The sequence below is a fragment of the Pteropus alecto genome, unplaced genomic scaffold (assembly GCF_000325575.1).
Source record: "Pteropus alecto unplaced genomic scaffold, ASM32557v1 scaffold40, whole genome shotgun sequence".
Classification (NCBI taxonomy): Eukaryota; Metazoa; Chordata; class Mammalia; order Chiroptera; family Pteropodidae; genus Pteropus; species Pteropus alecto.
In genome coordinates, this window is record NW_006431919.1 from 89771 (window position 1) to 109943 (window position 20173).

General features: G+C 41.3%; 1 protein-coding gene across 4 annotated transcripts in view; it reads right to left on the reverse strand.

Moving 5' to 3' along the window:
- JAKMIP2 (janus kinase and microtubule interacting protein 2) overlaps window positions 1-20173 on the reverse strand; it is a 140413-nt gene that overhangs the window by 53164 nt on the left and 67076 nt on the right. For 3 of the 4 annotated variants that reach the window (XM_006906363.1, XM_006906362.2, XM_006906361.1), the window contains 2 exons: window positions 11699-11975; window positions 628-1125 (listed from right to left, as the gene is read on the reverse strand). In XM_006906363.1, the coding sequence (XP_006906425.1) occupies window positions 628-1125; window positions 11699-11827 (627 nt within the window). In that variant the 5' untranslated portion in view covers window positions 11828-11975. Of the gene's footprint in view, window positions 1-627; window positions 1126-11698; window positions 11976-20173 lie in introns of those variants that run through there. The other variant, XM_006906364.1, reaches the window with a different exon arrangement.

Here is a 20173-nt window from a genome sequence, read left to right on the forward strand (position 1 = left end):
GCTTTGCTATCGCCCATGGGAACATAACATTCTAACAATACGCTTTCTGCTTCTGTACCCCCGCTTGCACACCTGACCAGTGGGTGGACAGGTAGTGAATAGGAGAAAAACAGACCTTTGTGTTTAAGACAGAATGAGGAATGGGATTTAGGGCTTAAAAACCTTGTAACTCTACATTTCGGGGCTGCTTAATTTGGGGTTTGCATACCCCTGGCAGACCCAGCTGGCTGAATAAAGAGCACGTTTCCTATAACTCACTGATTTCTGGTGGTCCGTGTGTCTTTCAGGGGCTGGCGGCTACAACAGTATCCAGGAAAACAGGAGTCATTGAATAGATACTCTTCATATGCACAGGGCTGGAAGAATCCATTTTTTTTTTTTGAGAAAGGGGATGCAAAATCTTTTACATTTTATGACTCTAATTTTGGCACGGGCATGTCATCCGTCTCTCTATTTACCTATCTACCTGGTTATCGACCTACCTTATATTTTGGATAGAACACTAGACAAAAGGTGGGCACTGTTTATAATCCACTCATGAGAAATACCTAAAAAAGCAAACCCTTGGTGCTCCAAAACCTGGAAAGAGAAAGGCTCTGCACTGGGTCACTGCACCCGGTTACTAACCAGCCTCCGAATATCTCGCTCTGACTCCCACTTGATCTTCGAGATGGCTTCCTGGTGGGACTGATGCTCACTCCTCAGGTCTCCAGCCTTGATTTTATCCGCTTGGATCATATTGCTTAAAGCCTCGTCCACCTGCTTCTTGGCAGTTTTCAGGTCCGTAATTTCCTGTAAGAGCTTAAGGCGCTCCGCATCAAACAGTTTTCGAGCCTCCTCCCGGGCCTCAATGGTGAGCGCTGTCCTTACTTTGTCACTGCTGCCGTCCCGGAGGGCACACAGAGCCGATTTGAGCCTCTGGATCTCCCCATCCCGCACCTTCACTGTCCTTGACATTTCTTGCTCGTGCTGCTTGATGAGATTCTCCCTCACAGCCTGCAGCTCCTTCATCTTCTCCTCGTGGAGCTTGGCTTTCAGTTCTGTCACCAGGACCGTGTGCTTGCGCTGCTCCAGCTCACGAATCCTCTTTGCTTCTTGAGTCTTCTCTCTTTCAAGCTTAGATACCTAAAGGCAGAAAGGCAAAAGGATAAGAGAGATGAGCCTCAAAGGAAAGGTGTGCTCCCAGGCAGGATTTGCAGCTCAGGCCCCTGTGATCTCTTAATTCCTCATCTCTTTTCAAGTTCCAGGCCACTGTGTGCTTGGAGGAAAGGGAACCACAGGCTTTAAAGCTGGGAATACCGTGTGTAAAAGGAGGAAATCCCTAAGGATGCTTAAGTTACTTTGTTCAGACAAATATTTGATGTGCTGGAGCCTTACTATTCGATGTGTGGGCTGCAGATAAGCAACACACGCATCATACAGAAGCTTGTCGAAAATGCAGAATCCGGGGCTCCATCCCAGACTTATGAATCAGGATGTGCATTTTGATAAATTCCCAAGTGATTGGTGTACAGGTGTTTAGTTTAGTTTGTAAACTAAACACCTCTAGCTAGGTCCAAACTGATAAATGTGGCTGTCTCAAGATAGTTCATAGTTCAATATTATAATCAGACTAGTAAATTGTGCCTAAAGTAATATTATAAAATATTTCCCATTTTTTTCTTTTCTGTTAGAAGAGAAGATGCTGCTGCTAAGGGGAAGGTGAAGAGTGAAGACAATTGATATACTCTTCACCTCCGTTTCTTACTATGGCAACTTGGCCTCATCCCCAACTTTATACATACACCCACGCCAGCCCCCAAACCCTGCAGCCCACTGGGTCCTCTCTGTTAAAGAAGTTTAGCAGCTCTTGTTATTTCTGCATGCTCCATGGATGTCTCTTTGCACCCTTCTCTCTCCCCACTTTTATCTCCTTCTCTTGCTCCCCACTAAGCTGACACCATGTAGTTTAGCAAAGTATTCCTTCTAACTTTACCACCATTCAGGTATTCTGGTTAAAAAAAAACCCACATTTTGTTACAATGGTCTCCTTATGGATCAGCAATGGCACATCCTTAACCTGCCTGTGAGTCTGTCTCTGATTCAGCAGATCAGGGTGGGGCCCTGGCATTTATAGCTTGAAAAAGCCTCATGGTTCCTGTTCTACTGTCTTCTTCCCCTACCTCTTCTCTGCTGCTTGTCTTTGTTCCTCTCTGTCTCTGTCATGTGCGCGCACGCGCGCGCGCACGCGCACACACACACACACACACACACACACACACACACACACACACACACAGAGTAACCTGGAAAAAGGGAAGAATTGGGCAGCCCCAGGAGTAGTATCTCACTCAGTAATATCAAGCTATCAAGTCTCTGTCATTTGTAAAATCAGAAGCTTTCATAAAACAATTGTTAAGAGCCTTTCCAGCCGAAAAATGTTGACTTAAACTCCTTGTTGGAACTATTATAATGAAAGTAAAAATGTCTGAGATTTTACTTACCTTTATAGTTTACATACCTTTAGTTGGAATAGAACTTTCTATGCCCACATGACATTTTATGAATATTTTATTTTAAAGGCATGGCCATTATTCCCATGTTGATCCTTCTAAAAGGACTCGGAGCACAAGGAGACTTGGCATAATAAGCAGCCAGGCATCCTCAACAACCATCTTCCTCTTATCTTATACGCGCTAGAGCTGTGCTGTCCAGTACGGTGGCCACTAGTCACACTGAGTGCCTGGAATGTCATAAGCCTGAACTGACACTTGTTCTAAGCATAAAATATATACTAGATTTCAAAGACTTAGTGTGAAGTGAAGAATGTAAAATATATCATTAATAATTTTTTTATATTGATTACATATAGAAATTATAAAATATTTGGGGCAAATTAGGTTAAATAAAGTATATTATTAAAACTAATTGTTTCTTTTCACTTTTAAAATTGTGGTTACAATAAATTTTTAAATCACACACATGGCTTGCATTGTGGTTTGTACTACATTTCCCTCTAGAGGTCATGGAGGTTTATTTAATGAACCTAGCCTTCCCCACACAGGTGGTGATACTGTCTGTGTAAAGCCTAGTTCTGATCTGATTTATGGGCCTGCTCAAAAGTCACCCAGGGCTCCTTTATGATGTAGAATAAAATCCTAACACTTTAACTTTGCCTTCCAGGTAAATCTTTTCGACGATTTGATTGGACTTCCAGAGGCCACATCTACTCCTTACTCTTCCTCTCTGGGTGCAGGGATTATGCTACTTTTTGCACATGCCCTGCATTTCTGTACCTATGTGCCTACAGTTTCCTCTTCCTGACCTGCCTTTCCTCAACTCCTTTTGAGACTCTCTCATTCATTCCTCATGGCCCAGCAAGATGTACCTTCTCTGGTCCCCTTATACCCCAGGGCAAAGCTCATCTCCCCTGCCTTTGTCTCCTCAGTGCACTTTGCTAACACCTCCTTACTGGTCCTGTCCACATTTTTCTTTATGCTGTTTTCTTGTACACTTGTCTGTCCTCATTACTTCCTCTCTTACTCCCACCCAGATAGGAAACGCCTAGAAGGCTGTCAATGAGCCTCGATCATCTTTGTCTACCCAACAGTTGCCAGCACAACACATAATAAGGAGCCCAATGGTGTGTGCAGAAATACAGAACATGTGCCGATATGTTTCACTGACTTAGCCCCCCAATCAGAGGCAAGAATGGTATGTGCTGTCACTCACTTTAGAGAACACAGGCTTATAAGGTTACGCAGGGCAGCCCCTCACCCATCCCTTCCTTGTATAAAATAACAATAAAACAAAGACACCCCTAACATATAAGAATGCTTACTTGTCCTCTGCTTGATGTTTCTCTCAGTTCTTCTCTCAGACGGCCTAAATCTTACCCTCCAATTTTCCACAATAACAGAAGTGGGTATCTTTTAGTCCATGGGCAGGCAAACTATAGTCCATGAGCCAAATCTTTCCGCTCCGTTTTTGTGAACAAAGTTTCATTGGAACACAGCCATGCCTGTTCATTACATATTGCCTATGACTGCATTCAGCGTACAAGACAGTTGAGTAGTCTTAGTGAGACTGTCCCATAAAACCTATGATATTTACTAATTTGCCCTTTACAGGATCAGTTTGCTGATTCCTCTTCTAGATGGAAAAGAAATCTTTTTGTAAAGGGGGAGCCTTATTTTTCACCGATTTATTAACTGATAATTTATCTTCCATTTAGGACCCTGAAAAAAAGGCTTTAGCTCAAGTAACAGAAAATTAGTCAAATTCCATTTCAGTAGGATGTATTTACATTGAGCATCTGAAACAGCATCATGACCACAGGGCTGTCTGGTAACAACTTACTAAGGGATATTTTAGCAATTCTTCCTAGAATAATGAGAAATTATAGTTAAAATGGAGAAGGGTAAGGAATTTTGTATTTTGATTTCAATGAGAATAAGATATCCTTCTGAGGATAAAATTATACTTAAAAATACCTACAAGGAGTTGTATTTAAATTAATTAATGCAGGGGAAAATATCTTAAACTGTAAAGTACTATAAAATGTAAGGTATCATTACTGAGAATAAGAAGAGATAATCTAAAATAATTTATGTCAAATTCTCTGAAGGTACATTAGCTTATATTACTTTGTGATCCTATCACTTCTCTCAAATTATAAACTCTAATCTTTCACGCATAGACTGTAGAGACAAATGAAAAAAAAGTGAAAATACAGGTACATGAAAAATATATTCTAGCCTGAAGACAAAAACAAATACAAACAAAAACTGGCTTTCCAGTCCCTCATTTAAATGAATCCATAGAACCCAAACAAAATACAAAGGCACTGAATTATATTTGGCATCTATTATGTTCAATTATTTCTGGTTGTCATGGAAACTAGTGCTTTTGTAGGATTTCTAGGTATGACTGCTTTTTTAAGCATAGGATAAATGCTGCACTATAAAGGAGATAGAAAAAAAATGTAACTGACATTTGGAGAAAAAAGCCAATAAAAAATTTTGTAGTAAAATCATTTTTGGAAAATTATTTACGGCTAAAGAAAGAGATCTAATACCTTAATGTAAATTGTGAGAATGAGTATACAAAAAGACGAAGACTTATTCCTGAGTAATAATGAAAAAATATGAAGATGATAATGCTTTGAAGTGGGAAAAAATTATTTAGTAGAAAAAAGAATCAATTTCGATTAGTGGAAATGTTTCATGGAGAGAAATTTCAGCTGGTTCACATAACAGCATTTACTAAGGGCTTACTACACGAGTCAAGCACCTTTATAAAGGATTTACACGTATCAGTACTTTTAAACCTCTTCCGCAGCTCCGTGATGCAGGTAGCATTTGTTTCATCCTAATTTCAGATGAGAAAAGTGAGGAACAAGTCCAGTGTGGGCCAGGAACCAGGTCTGGGTCAGAGCCCAGGTCCACGTTTGCTCCGACCCCGTGGGGAAGCTGCCACGCTTCTCCACGTTCTCGTCCATAAACTGGGGTTGGTGTTACCTCACAGGCATTGTGAGGCCTCACTTAGGTAACGTATCAAAAGTACTTCAGGAAGGTTGGACCACATGGGAGATTGATAATTATTAATATATTGTAGACAATACAATATTAACTTTGATAAATATCATTTTATATTTTAATATTATATCATGCAAGGCTATATGAATACCAACATAAATATACATACCCATATTATTGTGATGACTAACATTATTATTATTGCCTTATTAAGACTGTAATAACTGTTTTCCTAACAGAAATCAGTGTCTAAGGGTAATATTAGGTTTCCTCAGGATGTACTGAGTTCCCTGACATGGGTGGCATCTAATCTGAACCTGGAAGATGCTTGGATGATATGCACACAGAAGGAGTGGGGTGTGGAGTGGGACAGGACAAAGAGGTAAGTAAGCAACGAACAGGGATTTGAATGATACAGCCCCCAAATCCCTTCTACCTGAGACGCTTTCTGGAAAAATAAATAAATAAATAATAATCATTCGAAAAATCCCAGTGGGGAAAGCTTAGGCTACGACAGAAGGAAAGAAATTCACGACGACCTCACACAGGCCTCATACGGTATTTTGCTCTTCTGCCCTGATTCTAGTCTGGCCTTTGCAAAATGCCAGTGTAAATTCTGCCAAGATTAGGTGATCTGAGCTTTAATGTGGCCTTAGAAATCCAGGATGAAGAATTGGACAGCCCAGTCAAAGGTAAGGAGGGCTGAGAGGTTATCAAGGCAAGACAATCTTACAAAAGCTTTGGTTTGGATGATCTGCTTTGGGTGTTGCTGGAGGTCGAAACTCACAGTAGGCTGGCAGGGATTCTCATGGGCGTTAAGTAATACTCAGACAGAAGATGTGAAGGAGGGAACAGCTGCCACTGTAAAAAGGTTACTTATAAAGGGGATTTCATACGACCTGGCGAAGTACAAAGGATTTGTACTTTTTCATTTCTTGATGTTAGCCACTTATGCTTCCTGAAAACAAAATTAAAGGTACAGAAAGCAAGAAATACTGTACCCTAAATTTGGGCCCTGAACCTGGAGGCTCTGAAGGAGTCACCTGAGGACAGAGAAAGTTGGCTGATTTTCTGAGCGTGCCCTAGAGACAACACGTTAAGATTTTCAGCATTACCTAGATCGCGCCTTAGAGAAGATGAGATTCCTCTTCCGGCTCCTCTACTTGCTGTGTCAACTGGGAGCAAATGAGTTAAAGGGTTTGAACTCATTTTCTCCCTCAGTGAAATCGCATCCTGCCTTTGTCCCAGGCGCACTTAAGAGGACTGTGAAAATGCTTTGCAGTCGGAAGGGCTGCTCCAACGGTGGAAAACTCCTCTCTGGAGCTGATTCCTCCGACCCTGCACTCCAGGCTCCCTGCCCGCTGCCTCGACCCTTGGAGCCCCGCTCTCTGCTCCTGTGCCTTCATCTCCTCTGTCACTTTGCTGCAGGCTGCCTCTGAGGGACAGGAGGAAGCCCTGGGGAAGTGGGCAGGTGGACTTCACGTCTCACAGCAATCCCTGGTATGCTCACACACCTTGAGCAGCGGATCATAGCCTCACAGTGTCCACAGAAGAGACAATCAGAGGAAGACACCGTAGCTTAATGGCTCAGAGTGCTGGTCCAAGAAATAGACGGACCTGGATGGAAATCCTTTCTCCCCCAGAGCCTAGGGGTTCCCACATAAATGCTATACCATTACTTACGCTGTGGTGTTGTTGGGAAAAATTTTTAAAGGCATCATGAAGATTCATCATGAAGAACTGAGCATCTCCTGTATGTGAGGCAGCATTCTAAGCATGGGAGATACCCAACTTAGGGGGTACCTTAATCAGACACGGTCTCTTACCCACAGAAGCTCACATTTATTGGGGGTGGGGTAGGAGGCAATAAACAAGCAAATAAAATAACTTCAGAGAGTACAGAGGCCTATGACAAAACTCTGACAGGGTGATGTGGAAGAGTAAATGGAAGGAGGGGGACAGTGCTACCAGACTAGGCGCTCAGGGAGGTGGGACCACGGAAAGGTCCTGCAAACTATCTCAACGTAGGAAGAGCTGGAGCAGGCAGCTGCCTTTCCTGACTAAGCCCTACTGTTTTGGAAGGACCTTGACCCTTCTATCTCGCCCACTCCACTCATGTTCTAAATGTGAAGACGCAGGCCCAGAAAAAGCATGGTCATCCAGCACAAAGACCCAACTGTGTGCTCTTCTCCCCAACACGGGGCATCCGCAGTTCTGTCCCCTCAGCCCTTATGGCTGGAGTGCAGTGAAAGTGACCTACTTCTCTATGTGCTTATTCCTATGAGTGCTTGGCAAATCTTTTAGATAATTTCTACTCACGAGAAGTGACTGTGTCTAACAATTTTGTTTCACTTTCCTGTGCTGGAAATGCAGAAGCCGTGGTGTGGGGCGGAGAGGATATGGGCATGTTCCTAAGCCCCCCACAATGGTTTCTCCATTCTAAACTTACACGAGAATGGAAAAGAAAGTTCTAACATTTTCCCATCCTCTGCCTAAAGTCTGCAGGTTTTTCCAGTCCTTCACATTTTTTAAGAGCACAGGCTTTGCGAGACATGGAAGCAACCTACGTGTCCTCTGATGGACTAACGGATAAAGAAAATGTAATATATCCATGCAACAGAATATTATTCAGCCATAAAAAGGAAGGAAATTCTGCCATTTGCAACAACATGGATGACTCTTGAGGGCATCATGCTGAGTAAAATAAGGCAGATAGAGAAAGACAAATACTATGGAATCTCATTTATATGTGGAATCTAAAAAAACAAGCTCACAGAAACAGAGATCAGATTTGTGGTTGCCAGAGGTGGAAGGTAGGGGGTGGGGGAAACGGGTGAAGGTCATCAAAAAGTACAAACTTCTAGTTATGATAAATAAGTCCGGGGATGTGACGGACCACATGGTGACTATAGTTAATAACATGGTATTATGTATTTGAAAGTTGCAAAAGATCATAGACCTTAAAAGTTCTCAAGACGAGAAAAAAAATTAACTGTGAGGTGATGACTGTTAACGAAACTTATTGTGGTCATCGCTTTGCAATGTATCAAGTCATCATGTTGTATGCTTTACATTTATATGATGTTATATGTCAATAAAACTGGGAGGAACACATATCAAAAAATAAGGGCCTAGACTGTGGTGAAGAGGGAAGGAGAGTTGAAGAACCAGCTCTGCCAGCTACTAGCATGTGGCTCCGAGTGAATTACTTCACCTCATTGAGGCTCAGTTTCCTCATCTATAAAATGGGAAGAATAGTGCCTACCTCAGAGGGTAGCAGTGAGTTGGAAATGAGATAATGAATTAAAACACCTAACATGCTTGACACAAACTAACTGCTCAGAAACGAACATCCACACATGCATCCTTATGAAGTGGACACTACTATCATGCCACTTGACAGATGAGGCGAGGAAAACACAAGGGGATTTCATAACCTGCACAGGGTCACTCAGGTGCTGAGAGAAAGAGCTGGGATTATGTCAGGAGGAAATGTGCTTATTACAGTGTGTGACAGATAGGAAACATTTAATAAAGTGTAGCTATTTCTATTATCGGCCCAAAGCATTTATGACCCTGCTCTCTACACAGCGTGATCTGTAAATATCAATGGAATGATTTGTCTTTCTGGGAAAAGAAGTAATGCTCCATTGCCCCAAAGGTTCCCACTCTCTAACTAGTCTACTCCCCAGTAGCTACATTGTCTTGGAACTAAACTAAGAGTATGAATTCACATCTTGGCATTGCCCATATTCTCTTAAAGCCTGGGTCCTAGGAAACACAATCATATTTAATAAAACTGCTTTATGACTTGTTTGCCCGCTAAATTCCCTTTGTTCTTCGGAGAAGGCTGCTGACAGGCGGTGAGGCTTTGCTTTGGTCCCTGTGCTAGGACTGTAATTAACTGCCAAGGAGAGGGAGACAGGGAGGCAGCCTGTGGAGGGGAGGATCAAGGGAGTGCTTTTATTCCAGAGGCTGGCTTCCAGTCTCTTGTCAGAGGAAGGGGAGATTACACTGACCTTTCTGTCTCAGAAACCAGTGCCGGGCTGGATAAACAGGCAGCCCTGGCCAGGCTCAAGTCACCCATTATAAAAGACCTGAATGTGTGGAAAATTGGCAGTGGTGGGGTCCTCGGGGCCTCTGCCTCTTTGAAATCTCATGAGTTTGTTCTCTGCAAATCAGTGCCGGTCTGTGGTTACCAGTCTCCAGAGCACCAGGCTTTCTCCTATGAATGCAGTTTGTCATCTTGTTGTTACTACAATTAAACAAGTCTGCCTCTCTAGAAACGTTATGTTGCCCCAAGGAAAGTTAAAACCAATGAAGTGTTCATTGGCTGTTGGACCTGGAAAGGAATCTTAGAGCGGAGTGTTTGTCAACATGGAGGCGGAGAACCACCTGCCGGGGGATTCCCTGAACTGTCTGTTAGAAATGCCTGTCGTCATGTTATTTTATCAGAATCCTTAGATTGTGGGACCAAGGATCTCAATTTTTAATAAGTTCCCTCAGGTTATTCTAATGCACAGTGATGCTTGAGAGGCACAGATATGGAGAAACACATTCAGTCATCTGGATTACAGATCGAGACACTGAGATACTTAAATTTGTCCCCAAGGAGAAAGAAAGAAAAATGCTTTGGTCTTCTGACTCTCAAACAAATGTGGTTTTGTTTTGTTTTTAAAACAACATCATGTTCCTTTCTGCTTCATGAAAAATTAAAATTTCCTTCACAAACTTTACATTGGAATGTATTTATCCAAAGTTAAGGTTTAGCTGAGACAAGAAGCAAGGAGCTTTGGCAGATCTAAGCTTTATTACCGCTAAAACCAGGAGAAATAGATTTGAAGGAAAATAACTAAAGTTTATTAGCAGTCAAGGAGGAAAATATAGATAAAATAGAATATGGATATTCTATTGTTGGTTTGTGACGTATAATTTGATCAAGAACATATTCTTACTATATACAAAGAATTATCTAGATAAGGCAACTTTGTGCTGATACGGTTGTTTCCAGTTTTCAGGAAGCAAAAATGTCTTTTGCATCTTGGATGTTTCAAACCTACCCATAACCCTATTTGATATCTGCACCATTCTGGAGAGATATGCATTGGGAAATCCACTTAAGAGATAAGGTTCAGAGAAGTAAAGAGGCTTTCCTAAGTCTAGTTACACCTGATTTAAGTGCAGAGCATATTAGAAAGGATGTTACTACTAACAGTTTTTTGAGTTTCTCACATGCCAGGCAGCTCTGAGCCTTGACATGAATTTGTTCATTTAATCCTCATCTCTATGTTATGTACTTGAATAATTTAAACCTCATCACAGTTCTACCAGACAGTAGTTGTGTCACTGATGAAGTAACCGAGGTAGAGGGAATGAATCATCTTTCGTTCGTTCCTTGACTCATTTAACAAACATATGTTGAGCTTTTCAGTTCTGGACTTATACTTGGGCTCTTGAGAAATAAAAGTTTAAGGGAAGTCTCTGCTTTCATAGACGTTACATCTGACTGGGGAGAGATAAGCACTATATAAGTAAATAAAATAAATATATAATTTTCTATGAAATAAGTCAAGAATACTCAGGCTACAGGGAGGACCTGGGCACAGGAGGTGCTGTGTAGAGACTGTGGTCAGATGAACAGTGCCACAGCTGACACCTGAAAGGTGAGGGGTAAGAACAGGAGTGAAGGCCCTCAACGTGGTAGGCATCTCTCTTGGTCTAGCAGAGAAGCTGGAGCAGAGAGAGAGCTGGAGGAAATATCCTGCAGCAGCAGGGAAAACCCTTGACCCCAAGACAGGTGAGAAGCCACTGATGGGTTCTGAGCAGTGGACTGACGTGATGTGATACAGTTTAGAAAGACTGCTGTAGATGCCACAGGGAGAATGACTTGCCCAAAGTCACACAACTATTAAGTGTCATCAGGATGTAGGAGTGGTAAGGGGTCCTTGCCTCAAGTTTCATATTTGGTTCTTGAACCAGGCCTCCTGAGGAAGCGGAGATCAGCCTCAAGAGCATGTTATTCTCACGTTCTCAACTGCCTCTAGCCACAAACAAGAGAATCTCCGTACTACAGGGGCTGTTCCCCCTCTGGCAACTGGCAGAGAAGAGAACACAGGAGGGCCAGCAGCCAGAGCTGAGCCAGAGCCATTCTCCAGGCTGTGACCTCCGGGACCCTCACTCACCTTGGACTTCTCTTGATGCAGCTCTATCTGGATGTCTGTGAGCTTGGTCCTGAGGTCTTCATTGGCAGCTTGAAGGGCGACAATGAGCGCCTCGGGCTTCTCGCCCTTATTTCGCCCTTTCTTGGACATTGTTCTTTTCTGAATGGAGTCTATTGGTTTTTAATTCCTTTCAAACAGGTGCTGCCATGTTACTGCTTCTTATCCCGGAGTGCGATGTTTCAGCATCTAGTGCGTGGTGTTCCTTGGTAAGGTCTCCTTAGCCGCTGCCCTGGAAGCCCTAAGAAGAGGCAGAGACAGTCGTGATTGCTGTGGCAAAGACCTTGGCTAATGCCAGTCGCTCTCAGGCTGAGCTGCCTGTAAGAGCCTCCTCCTGAGGGGTCCCCTCTCCAGTAGATGCCATGGTCTTGGAAAAATTTTAAGCCAAGTAGTGACATGATCAGACCAGCCCTTTGGAAAGATTGCTGGAAAATCATGTGAAAAGTGGACGGGCCCTCTCACACCGTCGGTGCTCTTCGTGCCTAACCTGCCCATTCCCCTAGCCTTCCCTTCTCCGTCTCGCTCGCTTGCACTCTAGCCATAAGGAATGCCTTTTAATTTTCTGATTCCTTCTCTCTTCCCATAAGGGCTTTTCCTACTCCATTCATTTTTCTCTGCCCAGCCTCCTCACGTGCTCCTCTCTGTATCCTCATCCTCACCCCTTGCCACACACCCAGAGTAGTATGGCTAACTCTTACAAGTCCTTCAGATCTCAGCTTCCACCTCAGTTCCTTCTGGGACCACTCCCAAGTTCTTACCCGCCCTTACTGCTTAACTGTGGTCACCTCCATGGAAATGTAAACTTGGTGAAGGCAGGAATGTGTTGCTCTTATTTACAACCTGCTTCTCAGAAGCCATCATAAGGCCTGGGACATACCAGGTACTTAATTAGTATTTGTGAAAGAAAGTCACCAATGTGAATACCTCATGGTCACCCTCTAAAGAACCCTAACTTTAACAAAATCTGATATATGAAGACCTAGAATTATACAGTGGATAAACTGTGAGAAGTGGGGATTAATTATACTGCGTTAATTGGGTCACTTATTTATTTAGTCAATATCGTTAGAGTTCTTTCTACATGCTATGCTAGGTACAGTATGTTGAAATTGAAACTAAGTTAGAGTTCCAATGCAAAAAAAATGAAAACTTCTATCTCTATTACCTATCTATTATCTATCTATCTATCATCTACTTGTCTATCTTCATCATAATCATTTATTTAATAACTGCCTTAATAAAATAAACCAGTTGTTTCAGAAGTATAGATAAGACTTCTTCTGATGGGTGAGGGAAAAAAAGCTCCTTGAAGAAGGCAGCATTGGTCTAGAACTTGAGAAGTGAGTAGGAGAAATAGGTGAAGCATCCTCGGTGAAAGAAATGGCAGGTGCTGAGATACAATAAAGAGAAAGAACAGTAACTGTTTTGTGGGGAAAATGGGATCCTGATTAATTACAACCCAGGACATGGTTGCTGGGCACTAGGGCTGAAAAGGTTGCTTGGGAATGATAGGTGATGGGAGACCTGGAATGCCAACCTCCGAATTTTGGAATCTTTTTTTTTTTCAGTAAGCGACGGGGAAGCTGTTGAAGTTCTTGGCAGGCGAAAGGACAAACAGAGCAGGGCTTATGGGCGTGGTTATGCTGTGGCAGAGTGGCACGAGAACGGAGGCAGGGAGATGGGGTAGAACGCGGCCGACCTAGCACAGGTGGAGGATGACGAGGGCCGAATCGGAACAGAAGCAGCAAGAGGTGAGAGAAAAAGAGCAATGTGTTTTGATTTACAAATTCTTAAATGCTTCGCAGGAGCAAGGAGATTAGAAAAATCTGAATACTAAACTGGTAAAGTCAAAGGGAAAAACATGACAAGATACTAGAGAAGGTCTCCGACGTGACCTTTCCGACAACTGGGCATCGTGTACGTGGATGTGCTTCAGTCCAGGACTAATGGGAATTCCTACTGACCGCCCGTATGCTCCAGCAGCTGCTGCTCTCTTGAACCCCTGGTATTCGGCCTTGAGGACCATGCTAAGATCCTGGGCTTTCTGCCATTCCTCCCAGGAGCACTGGGGCTATGCCTTTGGGAGACTGTCCCTAGGGAAAGGGGACAGGGAAAGGTGAGGGGATAGTGGTATCTGCCTGACTCCGGCAGTCATGAATCTGTCCACCAATATTCCACCCTAAGCTAGATGCTGGACTTATTCTTCATGCGTGTTTTGCAGATGTTGCCAAATCATTAGTGTATGCTGGGAGACTTCTAAGAGGAACCATTCTTCGCTTTGAGAATTCAAACGAATTCAACAAGCATTACTGAAAATTTGTATAACAAACACATTAGGCACAAAGATAAATAAGACAGTGCTTAACTTCAAGCAGGTACTGCATGAGGAAACTTACACACATCTGTTTAACAGTTTCCCTTCCTCCAGTGGATCTCTAGATGTTGCTGGTCCCCAGAGCATCCCCAAAGTTACCTCCACTGGCCTCACCTATAGGATTATGACTCACAGTTTTATATTCATTGCCCTGACCATTTCCCAAACCCCAGACTCATATATTCCACTGCTTACCAAATCGACTTGGATATCTGATTGGCATTTCAAACCTAACCTAACTAATGCATATGTCTTTACTGCTAGTCCCTCGAAACCTTATCCCCGCCACCATCTTTTCCCATATCAATAAATGACACCTTCACATGCACCGCTGTTCCGGATTTGAAAGTAGAAGTCAACCCTTCTTCTTTTATGCCTCATTTCTCTTATCTAGTCCACCAGGAAGTCTGGTTTGTTTTACTCATCATTTGACTCGCTTTGGTCAACTTCTCTCAAACCCCACACAGAAAAGAGTGTCACAGTTGTTTCACAGCCTTATAGTCATCCAGAAGGAAGAATGGGCTTTTCTATTTGGAGATACAGATATGGCAGAGAAAAGAGCTTGAGAAAAACTTTTGAATCACAAATTTGCCTGATGCATTTAGAGAAGGCTATGAACAGCATGAGGTTAAATTTCATAGCCTCCTGCATGACTGATGATTAGATTTCATTGATGATGATTAGATTTCATTATATAGCAATGAAAAAACATCCTAGCATTTGAATATAAGTGTAATAATAAAAACGTACAGTGATTGACTACTGTGAACCCATCACTGGACTAAGCACTTGACATACTGCTCTCATTTAATCCTCACTAAAAATAGGGAGAAAACGATTCACGGAAAGATTAAGTAACTTGCCTAAGGTGACTGAGTTGACAGGCAGGCCCAGATTCAAATCCAAGCAGCTGGATGCTGGGACCCAGGCTGTTATTCCCTGGGCCGCGATGCCTCAGACTTGCAATTTTGAAAAGTAACAGGCAGTGAGATGGAAGATGAGTTACTGGGGAGGAGAGACTGGAGGCAGGAAATCAGGCTACTTCAAAGGTCCAGGCGAGAAGTAATGCAGCCCTGAACCGGGCTACGGCCATGAGGATTAAAACGGAGGTGGCAGCTCTGACACATGGAGACTTGGATGGAACTTTGTCCCACTTTTAAACATTGTTACTAGTTTGAACAGTATACTTCTCTCACTGTTAAGTAATCAGTACAAGCTCTCTGATATTGCTTGTAGCAAAAATGTGCAAAGCAACAGTCGTATTTTACATTTTAATTTATAATCCTTTCCAGAAGAATGTTTTTTTGTGCTTGACTTCATATATTTTTTAGTCTGGGCATTATTGTGAACTTAGTCCCATTAGGGCTGAGGAAAAGAAAATAATTAAAAAATAAGCAATGTGTTCAGTAGAGAAAAAGCCTCACAAAAAGTTACCGGTACCAGCAATTTCTGGATACTTCACCGTGAACAGCCCTTTGTAAGCATGGTCCTATCCGCCCCTCTGATGGAGGGGAACTTCTTTTCCAGTTGTCATGGGTGCCTGGCGATCTTAGGATTCTCATACATAACTTCACTACAATGCTTCTGTCACCTTCTGCTGCCTTTTTTTTTTCTTTCTGGACAGCTTTGTTGAGATACAATTCACATATAAAATTTACACTTCTAAAGTGTATAATTCAGTGGTTTTTAGCAATATTCACAGTTTTAGAACTTTATGATTCATCACCTCAAAAAGAAAGCTCCATCCTTGTTAGCTGTCATTTTCTATTCCCCACCAAATTCTCCCAGCCCTAGGCAATCACTAATCTATTTTTTTGTCTCTATATATTGGCCAACTCTGGATATTTTGTATTAAATGGAATCATACAATATGTGTTTTTTGTATGTGTGTTACTGGCTTCTTTTATTTCAGCTTAATATTTTCAAGGTTAATCCATATTACATCATGCATTGATATTTCTTTTCATTACTGAATAATAGTCCATCGTATGGCTAAAACTGCATTTTATTTATCCATTCATAAGTTGATGGACACTTGTGTTGCCTTTGCTTAAGTGGCTTGAGAAGCAGCCAGCCTTGAAGATGGATACTACCCCTTTAAGAAGTATGCTTGAGAGCATAAAGGAGTGCTTGAAGGTATACTGCATGCAGGTATACCTTTCTGGACCACCCTAAGAGCCCTTGTCACTCACTGGTAATGTCTGACATAGCAGGTGATTTGGAGGAGGGATAAAAGCCTTGTTCAACTAAGGGCCAATCCTGGGGGACCTTACAAGATTAAAAACAAAACAAAACAAAAAAAACTTGAAGCAATGTTAAGTGAGTCCTAGGTTTCCAAGACTTAGCTACACAGGCAGGCAGTGGTAGCCCCAGGCAACATTGTGAGGTACCAGTGGTACGAATTTTAGCTTATCCTTCCTATCCTACCCTGTCCTTAATCAGGTACCTCTCATAGCTACCAAGGCTGAGTTTCTCTGTAACCAAGTCTCTGATAAAGATATCAGAACACTTAGAGATAGCCTCTCAGGAGTACTTGCATTTTAAAATGGATCATTGCTTGAGAGTAAACCTTAATGCAGAAATGGATTATAAATGGAAGAATTACAGCCATCATACATTCATTTATTCAAACAGACATGTACCAAGGAGGAAATATAATGAAGTGTTGAGAGCAGAGCTTCCCAAATCTTTGGTCCAGTTGTGTTAAAATCTGCTGGAGTGCTTTAATGATTCTGGAGCCCTACCTCTGAGGATTTTGATGTGGTATTTGCTAGGTGATTCTGATGCACAGGCAATTTTGAGAACTTCTGATTAAGGGTATGGGCTATGGAGTCAGATAGACCTGAGTTTAAGTACTACCTCTGTGTTTAGTAGATGTGGATCTTGGATAAATCACTTAGTTTTCTAGGCCTCAATATTCCTCATCTCTGAAATGGGAAGTGGGGATATATACTACTATGGAATTGGATTATTTGACAATTCAATGAAAGAATGTAAGTGATGGTCTTACACAGCTCATGACACAAGAGTTACCATTTACTGCGTGCTCTCCATTTCTACTATTGCCAATAAATGCTGTCCTCAAGATGCTTAAAATGAGTAAGAATGATGGAAGATGTTCAAAAATAACAATTTCAGTACCACACTTATGGGAAGCTTCAAATATTAAAAAAGTTCTTTCTTTCTATATTTATTTTTTAAAGCAATTTTAAGTTCACAGCAAAATGGAGGAAAAGGTACAGAGATTTCCCATTACTTCCTACCCTATTTATCTCACCTTCCCCTCTCTCTATTCAGTGTTATTTTTACAATGATTTTTCAAGTATTTAGGTTTTCTACTTCTATTACTAGATGGTAAGCTTTAAAAAGCGGGAACTGTATCTAGGCATCTTTTCATCATTCACAGTGACCCAATACATAACGGGCCTCGATAGATCTGGATTGATTTGATTTTCACTTCTTTTTTATTTTTCAACTGCAGTTGACATTCAATATTATCTTGTATTAGTTTCAGGTGTATAGCATAGTGGTAAGACAAGTATATAACTTACGAAGTGATCTTTTTGCTAAGTCTAGTACCCACCTGACACCATACATAGTTATTACAACATTACTGACTATATTCCCTATGCTGTGCTTTACATCCGTGACTATTCTGTAACTACCAATATGTACTTCTTTATCCTTTCGTCTTTTTCATCCAACCCTCCAACCCCCTTCTCATCTGGCAACCATCAGTTTGTTCTCTGTGTCTATGAGTCTGTTTCTGTTTTGTTCGTTCATTTGCAAAAAAAAATGTCCTTACCCTTGGTTCTCTATAGACTTATTTAGGCACTAGCAAAAAACTCTTGAGAGAAACCAATGAGAAAGAGGAGTGATACTAACATGAGCATGTGAAGCTTCTTTCCTCCCTCACCATGGTTTCTCCTTGCACGCCACTTCCTACTTCTAAGTAGGAGGCAGCATTTGAAATAATCTTGAGATCAAGTACTCTCAGGTGTGGCTTTTAGTGTTTAGGGAATATCAGCATCTATCTTTTATAACAAAATGTTCAGGTTTAAAAATTGCCATTCAGCATAATTCTCTTTTGAAGACACAAGAATAAAGTCAAGAAATTAGAAACATTAAATCAATTTATAAGTATTTAAATATGATGAATATATGCTATCGATCATAGGTTATAATCCTTTTTGCATAGTCCGTCCAGGAAAGTAATAATGCCCTAGAAATTCTATTTTGAAGTCCAACTATATTTCCTACTGGCTCTCACATCCTAAAATACCACACACTTCTTTATCAAAATTGTGGCCATATATTTGGTCAAGAAAATATGGCCACTGTTTATTGGGCACTGATCTTGGCGTTTCGTAGATGTTAATAAGTGTAATGAGCATCATGCCTACCATCCTGTGGCTTCCAGCCTATAAAAGAAGATGAACATCTATAAAGAGAAAATATTCTGGAAAGCAGCAAACAATCTAGTTGATAAATGCTATAACTCAGGGTGGACTGGGGAAGATGTAGACTTTATAGAGATGGTAACATGTGAGCTGAGCCTGAACGATGCTGCCCATCTTACTGGGTTCTTGCTCTGTACCAGGAACAGTGCAAAGGTACATTAACTTACTGAACTATTCCAATCAACACTTCCAGATATCTACTCCTACTATTTTTTTAGACAGGGAAGTCGAGGGACACAGAGGTTAATTAACTTGAAAAAATTACACAGCTATGAAATGGTGGAGCTGCAACTCAAATACATGTGTTAGTCTCCAAAGCTTAACTATAACACTATCTGGAAGGAAGGGCAGGACTAAAGAGATGGCGAAGGCATGACAATGTCAGTTGGGGCTTTCAAAATAGAATGGTGGAATGTCATGGTTAAGAGACTGAAATCTGAAATCAGAAAACCTGGCTTTGAATCAAATCTCTTAGCTACATATTCTTGAGTAATTACTTAAAACCTCAAAGCTTCTGTTTCCTTACTGTAAAATGAGAAAAGGAATATACTTAGCTCACTGAGCTCTTGCAAGGAATAAATCAGCTAAAGTGCGTCAAACGATTAGCTAATTATTATTTTTTATTATCATAATTATTATTTTTCTAGAACCAAACTATCCACTAAAAGCCCTCTTAAATTTTAATGGAAGAAGAAACACATTATTACCATTCGTGTTAAAAAGACGGCTAGGAAAAACAGAGATTCCTGGAAAGATTGAAGGAATTCATGCTATGCTTTTGGGGAAACGGGACCTGAATTCCCAGGAGTCTTGGCTTTGTAGCTGGTTCTGCCCTAAGCTACACGCTAGGTAAAGGCATTATTAATCTTAGAGTTTCCAATAAAGCTGTTGCCTCTGAGTTATCATTTGGTTTGAGTAACAGTCTTCTGGCAACAAAAGATGGGATGGACTACAGGGGTAAACACAGATGCCGAAAGAACAGTTCTGAGGCTGTGCCCATGTCCACTTACATTATAGTTATTCTTTAGGTGAATGCCACTTACAATTCTGAGGCTGTCCACTTACATTATAGTTATTCTTTAGGTGAATGACTGAGTCCCACTTAAGAGTGACACTGTGTTTTTATTCTCTTTATACTTACAGGTCCTGTCACAATCACCACCATGAAGTTCAATTTAATTAACATCGATCCACATCCAAGTAAAATACTGCGATTGAGAGACATACTGCACAATTTTTACAAAGATCATTTATAATAAGTTTATTATGGGAAACTTCTTTTACTTCGCAGGAGGCCTTGAATGACTGTTTTGATTTCAGGCTAAAGTTAAAGCTTGGTGTAACAGTTCAGTAAACCACAAAATTAAATGAATTTTTATTTAAGCCATAGGGTGAGATTTTATAACCCTTGCTGCTACCCATCATAATTCCAGGTTTAATTTCACTCCTAGGTACCGGGTAAGTCATCCTGCATTATCCTTTTTTGTCTGGATTCAGAAAGCTTTCCTAAAAACGATCTCTCAGTGCTATATATGCTTATTTGCATTGTCCTTTTTTTTCTGGATTCAAACTATTTTACAGCTGTTGTAAAATGAAAAGTACCAA